At 41.9% G+C, this 11,054-nt stretch overlaps 1 protein-coding gene across 1 annotated transcript in view; it reads left to right on the top strand.

The window, feature by feature from the left end:
• The first annotated feature begins 1,692 nt into the window (after window positions 1-1,692).
• The window catches only part of ARHGAP6 (Rho GTPase activating protein 6), a 582,024-nt gene continuing 572,662 nt past the window's right edge, over window positions 1,693-11,054 (top strand). The window contains exon 1 of the mRNA XM_056556160.1: window positions 1,693-2,250. Within this exon, the coding sequence (XP_056412135.1) occupies window positions 1,708-2,250 (543 nt within the window). The 5' untranslated portion in view covers window positions 1,693-1,707. The remainder of the gene's footprint in view (window positions 2,251-11,054) is intronic.

Raw genomic sequence — 11,054 nt, 5'->3', positions numbered from 1 at the left:
CAGTTTAGAGAATCTCTGCCTGTAACAGTGACTCATATCCACCCTCCCCTTCCCCACTGAATGACATGTCGCTTTATCTACAACTACTCCAAGTATGAGATAGCAAACTGCTTATTATGTCACAGAAGCTCCTTTACCACATTCTGTTCTGGAGATTTTTTTTAAGGAAAATTTTCAGCAAGTTCACCCACACAAAACCCAATACATTGGGTTATAGTTTGGGTGAACAGGAGTCTGTAACGTGCTCACTTACTTAGTAAAATTTTGTTTTGGCTGAGTTTGCGTCCTCTAAAGTGTCCGTCATCCATCCCGGTTTTGTGCGCAGCAGGTGGGTCCCCCGCCAGCAATCTTGCTTTGTGTTCCGGAGGCAGGCGCCCGAAGCCCACCCCCTTGTTGCATATAAATTTTTTGCTTCTCCATGTCCTAATTACGTGGAGTTATCAGCTTCTCTAAGTGCTGCGATCTGTATTCCGAGCGCATGTGCTGTTTTTCGGCGCAGAGAGGTTCTGAGGACGTACAGCTCTCACGTCATCAGGACGGAGAGCTGGGTAAAATAAACAGCGCATGCGGATAACAGAAACAGATCGCAGTGCTTAGGGGGGGGCGGATAACTCCACGTTATTAGGACGTGGAGAAGCAAAAAATGAATATGCAACAAGGGGGGGGGGCGGGCTTTGGGCTCCTGCTTCTGGAACACAAAGTAAGATTGCCGTAAGATTTTGTGTTGCGCACAAAACCGGGATGATGGCGGACACTTTAGAGGACGTAAACTTGGCCAAAACAAAACTTTACTAAGTGACCGCGTTACAGACTCCTGTTCCCCCACACTATAGCCCAATGTATTTGGTTCAGTGTGGATGAACTTGCTGGCAGTTTTCCTTTAACCAGACAGGCTCTTTAATGTTAAGACATTATAGGATGACTAAACAAAGTACTCTTTGTAAAGCTCCTGCACCTTCCCCAATCCTCTTTTAGATAAGCAACATGCCTCCTTCTTTCAGTTCCACTCAGTAATGTCTCTTCTCCTTTTATTGTCCTAATACTAAAGTGTCCTTCTGGTAATAATTTCTAATTTGGCATCTTAATCCAATATAAGTTCATATAGTAATGATGAAACAATAATTAATGCTATAAAAAGTTTTGACAGGATACTGCCAATGAATGTATTAGCATAGTTTGCCACCAATTTTTTCGTTTTGGAAACGTTGTAGATTCCTGCTGTGATAAACCTGCCACTATTTAAAAATGGCATATGCAAGCTGCCATCCAGGTAAATGAGGAGAGGTCACAGCACAGCTGACTGCTGGAGTAATGCTGGGAGGAGTGACTGGGAGAGCTGTGTTAGGAGACAGAATCCCAGCTCCTTTCCGTCCTTCCCTCCCCTTCTTATCCTCTGTAAACCAGCTCTCCTGGAGGATTCTTGCACTGAAGCTTATAAAAATGAATAAAGGAATGTGACTGAGGATATCCAAACAGGGGAAAGTAAAACGGTCCAGTGCTGCTTTTGTACTCATTTTAGTAATTCTTCATTAGACATAGACTTTATGGAAGGCATGCTGTTCTGGGAGAACACGATGGAATAATCTTGCTTAAAGCCTGCTGGCATTGCTCTCATCTGACGGAACATCTGTGGAGACGACTTCCCAAAAGTGGAGCTTGACAGTCTTACTTCTCAGAGGACGAAGAATAGTCTGGTAAACAAAAAAGATGTCAGCACAAAACTTGTTAAACAGCGTATTCTCATGCTCATCCCCAACAGCAAAAACCTTCTCTAAGAACAGACTACGCCAAACCCGCAGCTTGGATCCTGCTATTATTCGCAATTACAGCAGTGAAGGGGATGAACAAGCACCTGTACTGTATGAGGACCCCAGGAATGGTACAACGCTGCATGCAAGCAAATGGAGAGACACAGAAAGTTATTCCATATCGGGAAGCATGACTATAATTTCATCTGATTACCTAGCAGCGTCTAGGTCTATGCGCCTCAAGCAAAGATCAGTGCCACATGGTTCATTTTCCACCCCGACAACTCCGCTGGAAAAATCGCCCTCTACCAGCTTTCACTTTGACTATGATGTTAAGGGAATCAAGAGAAACACTGCATGGGACCTGCCTTTCCTGGCTCGTAGCCCTCTGACTCTCACCCCTAGTGGCAGTACCAACAGCATCTTCTCACCTAGAAAGTGGCTGCAGCAGAAAAAAGTGCAAAACCAGATATGTCAGTCGTACATTGTTTGGAAATCTGAGGTAAGAGTGGGGGTTTATTTAATATTTATATTGATAAATACTGATAAAATACAGTTGAAATGCTAAACAGTATATCAGTATGCCTATTATTTGCTTTAATTATCTTTTAATTTGATTGCAGAATCGGGATTGTCAATATTTACTGTTTACATATCTATTTTGTATACTTATAGTTTAATTTGATTTCCTACATGAAAAGGGTGGAACTTTTTTTTTTTTCTTGTGCATTTACATTGTCCTGGATGACCTTACGCTTTGGATTACTTGAAGTTTTGTTAGGGAATATAATGAAGGGTGCATTATGTTACAACATAGTGCAAACCTATGCAAAATATTACAGCAAGTGGCTGAATGCCAAGCAGGAAGTTCTGAGGTTCATGCCAGTTGATAGCATGTGCATTAGATATATCTGTCTACTGTGAGTGAGTCAAATGTGTATCTTATCATCCCCTCAAAGGCGGACTGTCAGTTGTCTCAAAGTTACCCATAAACAATATGGTTTTTTAGCTTTTGAGCTTTTGTTTGATGAGTTTCTATGTTAAGAGTATTCCGACCTTATTCAGGATATTTCATAAATGTGCAATAGGTGCAAGGGCCACTTCTCTGACTATTAGAATGACTATGGTAATTGTTATGGTAATGAATAAGCTTGGAGTGTCTCTTTTTAAAGGGATTATCCAGGAATAAAAGCATAGAGCTAATTTCTTGCAAGAACTGCTCTCTGTCTGTCTCCAGGTTGGGTGTGGTTCTACAGCACAGTTCCATTGAATTGAATGGAGCCAAGTTGTAATACCACACACAACCTGGGGACAGACGTGGAGCTGTTTTTGGAAGAAATTTTCTTTAGTTTTTCCATTCCTGGATAACCCCTTTAAATGAAGACTGATTGAGACAGTATAAAGCCAGTTACCTATTTTTTGCAATTTTGCATATATTTTGTTCCTATTAGTTTCTCAGATGCCATATATTTCAGATTAATAGGTCACAAGTGAAAAAGCCATGTGACATCATGTGATGTTGAAACTGTAAGGCATATAGTAAACCATTTTACAACTTATGGCCCTAAAAAAAAAAAAAAAAACTGTATAAGATGCACTATAATACCATTAAAGGATATTCTATTTGTTTTCAGCTGATGTTAGAAAGTGGTTTAGCGGTTGGCATAGTTGCACAGTAGTTTTTACTATACAGTCATGTTATGTATAACTTACAATTTACAGTGCAGAGCGGATCCGAGACCTTAAATGGATTTAGTGTGAACTAAGCAATGCAACATTTTATATGCCTTTCTTTATGAGTACATAAAATAAAACATAGCCCACTGATAAGGTGTAACATGTACTAAAAAATACAGTGTTTTAAATTTGCATTAGGTGTAAATGTTCCATCAACTGGTGTTTCTCATTTTTACAATGCTGCAAACCCTTTTCATTGTATGGTTCTATTTATAGACAGTTAAGTGTGTTTTTTTTTTTTATAATTTTTTTTTGCGTATATTGTAGTGTTGTGCTGAAGTTGTGAAGCTTATTTAGTGTTTTGGAGCTGGTTGTAAATAAAGTTAATTGATAGTTCATGTACTAAAGGTGGCTGTATTTCCCAACTAGAACTTCCCTTTCATGCTTTTTTTACTGTTTAAAAATAGAAAACTATAGCTATAGATTGTGTCAAGGCAACATTTTAGCTATAAAATACATTTTCTTGTAGCTAGACTTTGTGATGGGCAAGATGGCTTGAAAAAGAAGAAGCCAAAACTTTTGTGTTTGCGAATATATGGTCTTCAGTTCAGTTCCACAGCAAACTGTGTGTGTATATATATATATATATATATATATATATATATATATATATATATATAATATGTGTGTGTTGTGTGGCTGTGCTTGGTTCTGCAGTGGAGGAAACCATTTTGTTACATTATGGCTAATAATAGGGCATACAAACATGCCACCTCCAGACTGAGCCATAGAAAAATATAATGTATAACCCACTGGATCCTATTAACTATATCCAGACTTGAGCCCTACGTCTGTCACGAAAGAGCACTGTATTAGAGAAACCCCTAGAAGAATAGAATATTAATAGTTTTGGTACAACTTGGGATAGATTTTAGCAAATCAAAATTTATTAATAAGAACATTTAAAATTTTACTGGGCCCTGTCTCTGGAACCACTTGTTAAAGGGATACTCCGCCCCTAGACATCTTACCCCCTATCCAAAGGATATGAAATAAGATGTCTGTTCGTGTGGGTCGGGCTGCTGGGACCCCCCTCGATCACCGTGCACGCATGGACGGCTGTGGTTGTGACGTCACACCACACCCCCTTGTGATGTCACACCACGCCCCCTCCATTCCCAGGTGCCAGATCCCCGTGATCAGACATCTTATCCCCTATCCTTTGTATAGGGGATATGATATCTAGGGGTGGCTTACCCCTTTAATACAGTGTTTCCTTCCCAATGTGCCTCCAGCTGTTGCAAAACTACAAGTTGTAGTTTTGCAACAGCTGGAGATACACTGGGTTAAAGTTTTCAGCAAAACATGACATTATGAAAATGTAGCCTGTAGAATGTACATGTCTAGTATTGCTCTCAGGGTTATGGAATAGGTAAACTATCGATAGGATATTATTGTGGCTGAATTCTCCAAACTTATAAAACACGAGTAATTCTGCAGCCTTTCCAAGGAAAGAATATTCGTATTGGTCTGCTGAACAAACAAAGAATCTATAGTAGTGTGTGTATGTATATATATATATATATATATATATATATATATATATATATATATATATATATAAAATGGTAGAGCAGCACCTCAAGTAAAGGTGTAGAAATAGTAAGGGTGCGCATCAGTTTCTGGGACCCTGGTCCTGGATAGTGTTGAGCGGCATATGCCATATTCGAATTCGCGAATATTCGCGAATATATGGACGAATATTCGTCATATATTCGCGAATATTCGCATATTCGTTACATTCTCGTTTTATTTTCGCGTATGCGAAAATACGCGCATGCGAAAATTAGCATATGTGGAAATTCGCATATGCGAAAATTAGCATATGCGAATTTTCGTATATGCGAATTTTCGCACGCCAGTCTCACACAGTAGTATTACAGCCTTCTTTACACCACACAAGCTGGAAGCAGAGAGGGGTGATCACTGTTATGTGTACTGTGAAGAAAAAAAAAAAAAAAAAAAACGAATATTCGTAATTACGAATATATAGCGCTATATTCGCGAAATTCGCGAATTCGCGAATATGCGATATTCGCGAATAATATTCGAATTGTGAATATTCGCGAGCAACACTAGTCCTGGATCCAAATTCACAGCATAGAATAAAAGGGATGACCGCAGCACTCCATATGGTGAAAAGAAGAGTGTCTTTATTCCATGAACAAAACTTGGTATATAATCTGTCTTCTCTGATATGTAAATTGGGGAGAGAGAGACTTTTTTTCAGGTCAAGTTTAGAGTATTTCAGAATGGGATACCTTTTGATTTACATTTAAGAAGCATTCCCCGAATGTTCTTTCCTGGTAGTAATGTTGGTCAGTTATTCAACTGTGCCGGTAATTTTAGTATTGGTGGCTTTATTTTTCAATATGATCCCCATTGTGGTCCTGCTGTAAGCCTATGTGACCTAGGCTCTGACTGATTGAATCCCACAGCATCTAGTGCATGAACCGTAAGTCACTTTCTCTAGCCATATCTATAAGACAGACATTATGCACTTTATGAGAAGCTCAGAGAAAGTGACTTTTCCTAAATGCTTTGTACAGAATTACTATAGCCAACATATGGGCTAGGTCAGAACAGCAAATACTGTGTGACTCTTCATTGCACATGGCGTTGTGTTATGCATGAGGCTTAGAGGGTTACTTCGCCCCTAGACATCTTATCCTCTATCCAAAAGATAGGGGATAAGATGTCTGATCGCGGGGGTCCGGCCTGTGGGATCCCCGCGATTTTTGTGCAGCACTCAGCGTTCTGAACATTATGTGCAGAACGCTTGTTGCGGAATGCCATGGTTGTGATGTCACACCACGCCCCCTCATGATATCACACCACGCTCCCTCCATTCATGTCAATGGGAGGGGGTGTGGTGGCCACTGGTTTACTGGATGTTCTTGATGGACAGGAGATATACAATGTATGTCTCCTGCCCAGCCAGAGCTGTACCCCTGGCTGTGTAGCTGCATGCACAGCTCAGCCCCACTAGGAGCCAATTTCCCTGAGACAATTGCAATCGGGAGATGTATTTGCTAGAAGTCTAATGCAAGTCTATGGGTCACGGAATCCAAAGTTTAAAGGGATACTCCGGTGGAAAACTTTTATTTATTTATTTTTTAAATCAACTGATGAGAGAAAGTTATACAGATTTGTAAATTACTTCTATTAAAAAAATCTTAATCCTTCCAGTACTTATTAGCTGCTGTATACTACAAATAAATTTTCTTTTTGGATTTCTTTTCTGTCACCACCACAGTGCTCTCTGCTGACACCTCTGTCCATTTTAGGAAATGTCCAGAGCAGCATATGTTTGCTATGGGGATTTTCTCCTACTCTGTACAGTTCCTGACATGGACAGAGGTGTCAGCAAAGAGCACTGTGGTCATGATAGAAAAGAAATCCAAAAAGAAAAGAATTTCCTCTGTAGTATACAGACGCTAATAAGTACTGGAAGGATTAAGATTTTTTAATAGATGTAATTTACAAATCTGTTCAACTTTAAAAAAATAAAATAAATTCCACCGGAGTACCCCTTTAAACCCATTTCCTGCGGCGGGACATGTATTGCACAAGACTGTTGAGGCCAGTGGATCTGCTGCAGAGTCAGGTGCACATTTTATGGGGCACCTTCTCAGCACTTACCATTGCAAACAATTTAGGGGTGAGGTTTATTTTTACCTTGATCCCAGAGTGTAGGGGAATTAATATAATTACTCGAAAACCTCTTAATACCATGCCACATGGTGAAGTATTGCATGTATTTGTGTTAAAGGATTTTGAATCAAACAGCAGATTCTTTCTCAGTTGCACATGACGTACTTGGTGCAGTCTTAGTGTAGGCCCCAGGGACGTCACTAGGTTAAAACATTTGGGGCCTGTGCCCTGAATGTTAAGACAGGTGCCCCGAATGTCACCTGCCCTGGCAGCAGACTTTTTTATCTTCCTATTTTTTTTTTTATAAAACATTGCAGTCGCTATGTCCTCTTCAATGCCATCTTCTCTGGTGTGCAGAAGGGGGCCTCGCTCGGGGCCGGTCCTCCGGCCCCAAGTACATTAAGCCGGGGCAGGCACGCCACTGACATCTCGGACATGTCCCTGCCCTGGCTGTTTGCTCGCAGCTACTCGCTTCTTCCCGCCACGACCTGCAGCAAAATTCCGCTTGCAGCAGAGTCCCATTGTTTTCAATGGGATACTAATGCACTGTGCACATTGTGGAATCTTTGCAGGGCAATTCTGTCATTGGAATGGATGTCCACCCAACCATAAGCATGTTCATTCTTTGGACAGAATTCACCCAGAATGCATTGTCAACAGCTCCTGCAGGAAGAGGACATTCCACCGGCTGAATGTCTGCAGTGTGGATAAGCCCTTAGGGGTCTGAAGGAGGAGGGGAAAAATGGGTCTGGGGGGTCTTTGGGGTCTGGGTGAGGAAAGTACAGGGGTGGGATTCTGCCAAACAGAAGAAGCAGTGTGTGGCAGAATAATTTTCAGGTGCCACAGTATTTGGCAGGGTTATAATAATTATTGTCTTCATACAGAGGATGAGGATCTGCAGAAAAAAGTGAGGAACCAATGATCTCCGGGCATCAGACTCTGCAGATAAGATCTAGCTGGAAGAAGTCATGATGTCTGGACCAACAGAGAGGGTGCTGCAGTCGGCCGGGACTCCCGGGGTATGGATTATCAATACCCTGAGCGTCCCGGCCAAGATTAACTTCCCTCGTCGCATTCGGGACATCCCTGTGTCCCGAAAGATCTTTTTGGGACACAATGATGTCCCGGTTACCTTTCTTTGGCCCTGCGTTAACTTTAAAAATGCAGGGGCCGCCGGGAGGTAGCGTACGCAGGGACGTCACTGATGTCCCGTGCGTGCGTCCATGGCAACAGCAGAGTGGAGCAGTGCGGGCATGGTAATTTACCAGCACGTCATCTTTGCTGCAACGACCACCGCTCCCCCTGTCCCTATAGGCCATAGCAGTAGATGGTGACCCCGGACCGGAGGAGCAGTGGTCAGAGCACTGAAGTGAGGCAGTACACAGACATACAGCCTCCAGCCATACACTGTATATGGCTGAAGGCTGTATGTCTGTGGGGTCCACTGCCTACCTAATGTGGGGGAACTACAAGCTAATGTGGGATAAACTATACTGCCAACCTAATGTGGGGGGAACTACAACTTAATGTAGGGGAAACTATATTGCCAACCTAATGTGGGGGAACTACAACCTAATGTGGGGGAACTATACTGCCAACCTAATGTGGGGGAACTACAACCTAATGTGGCTGAACTATACTGCCAACCTAATGTGGGGGGAACTATGCTGACAACCTAATGTGGGGGGAACAATACTGCCAACCTAATGTGGGGGAACTATGCTGACAACCTAATGTGGGGGGAACTATGCTGCCTACCTAGTGTGGGGGAACTATGCTGACAACCTAGTGTGGGGGAACAATGGTAAGGTACCGTATCGCGGTAGAGGGGTAGGCTTATAGGACGAATATATCCCAAACTCTATATTTTAACTGTAAAAGTTGGGGGTCGTCTCATACGCTGGAAAATACGGTACATTACATTACTTATCCTGTATTGATCCTGAGTTAATTAGTCTATTATACTCCTGAGTGGCCCCACCCACTGAGTGGCCCCACCCATTGCCCCTCCTTTTTGTGGCTCCACCCTCAGCCAAACCCATGGCCCATGCCCCGGATCTTTTGGAGGCCTAGCAACGTCCCTGGGGGGGGGGGGGGGGGGCATTTTTCCTATAAGAAATTAGAATACAGCATACAAAGATCTTGGCCAAAAGCTGACTTTGAACATCAGAATTCGTGCTCAATAGTAGCCATTTGTGATCCCTTTTTGACTACATTGGCTGATCAGAAAGAGAAATATTGAATTGTGTGGCCTACTTTACTACTGTTTTCACAATAACAAGTATAAAGGAACTTCCTTGTTATGGCTTTGTGGTTTTTGGCAGTGAAGCTGTAGTTTTATTGCCTTGATAAGCTGTAGGTAAAGATGAGTGGGATGACGTCTATCTCAAGCTCGCTATGAAACAATGTGGAGATGCTTTTTAATTTGAGGGTTGATATTTTATTAATGGTTACAGCTCACCATGAAGCACTTTCAAAAGATTGGAATTGTTACATTTGCCTGTGGCATTACATATTTGTTTGTTCAGCCTCCACTAGGGTTTTAGTATAATATGTTTCCCATGTGTTAAATCAAGTAACAAATGAGGATAGAGGGATCATAAAAGGGTAGATCATAACAATAAAGGGGAAGACGAAGTGTGTGTGTGTATATATATATATATATATAGTAGAAATAATGGGTCAAGGGGAGCACCGTGCACCAGGATTCCAGATCCGCCCGGGTGCCAAGCTTCAGGAACCGACCAATTCCCAAGTAATATGTAGAATCAAGTAGAAGCGGCACACCAGTTTACCCGTGAAAGCGTGGGTTTATTCACACATCTGTGCAAAAAAGCTACGTTTCGGCTCGACAATAGAGCCTTTCTCAAGCATATCAAACATTATACAAGCATGTGTATATATAGGCCCTCCAATTAGATACACAAATGAGGGGGGTGTGCCCAAACCAAAATCAAAACAAACTAGAAAAGTACTCCAATAGACCATCATCGGTCTCATATACATGTGTTATAAATACAGCGGTATACAGTCATATATAGTGCTTACATATTGTTCATATAATACAGTGGTTCAATAGTGTACCGTGCATATAAATATTAATAAATTCATCTGAGGTCCGGTTCAAGAGGCGGCGTTCACCTGTTGACAGCAGCATCGATGTCCAATCAGGGTCAACTTCCGTTGTGAACAGTGTGTTTGTACACAAAGTCAGTGCGCAGGTGCCGTTTCATTACTTCCGGTCGTCGCCGGAAGTCGTCACCAGTTGCCGGGTAAGATGTCCAAATCTCCACAGCGCATGTGTCAGTATTCTGTGCGCACGCGCACATCAACAATTATAGTACGGGCGCCATGTTGAGTATTGGCAAGTTTTAAGGGCAAGGTAAAGTACTGAAGATGACCATACTAACCTATAAATAAGGGCAAGAACCATTTTAAATAATTGTGTCATATATTCAGCTCATAAGGTATAACACTCTACATTGTATATGGTTTGCGGCCATGGCTCATTTTGAAGGGGTCTGTCCTATGGACAGAAACCAGTGGTGTCGGCAGCCTATTCTGACCGATTACATATCAGGTCCAAAGCCTGTTCTCAAGGAACTATCTTTGTGTTCTGGTCCCACAACTAGGACTCCTTCACTGTGTAGTTCCATATATACTTCGGCAGAGCTGCTCACTGGGATATGCATAACCCCCATAATGCGCTCCCTAATACAATGTAATAAAATAAATATCACAAGCCCTTTTTCTAAACTAGGTCATCCCCAATACTATGTCCAAGATCCCATAAAGCTGCAATCACACAATGATGTGGGATGTTTGACATCCTCAATTACCCTATATATTTCAGCAGAATCCTTGTGATGGTCACAGGTGTAACGCCAGCTCATCTCCGGACCCAGATGGTGAGTA

This window comes from Hyla sarda, chromosome 2 (assembly GCF_029499605.1).
Source record: "Hyla sarda isolate aHylSar1 chromosome 2, aHylSar1.hap1, whole genome shotgun sequence".
In the NCBI taxonomy this organism is placed as follows: Eukaryota; Metazoa; Chordata; class Amphibia; order Anura; family Hylidae; genus Hyla; species Hyla sarda.
Note: the sequence above shows the minus strand (reverse complement) of the source record. Positions and strands in the feature narration are given on the sequence as shown.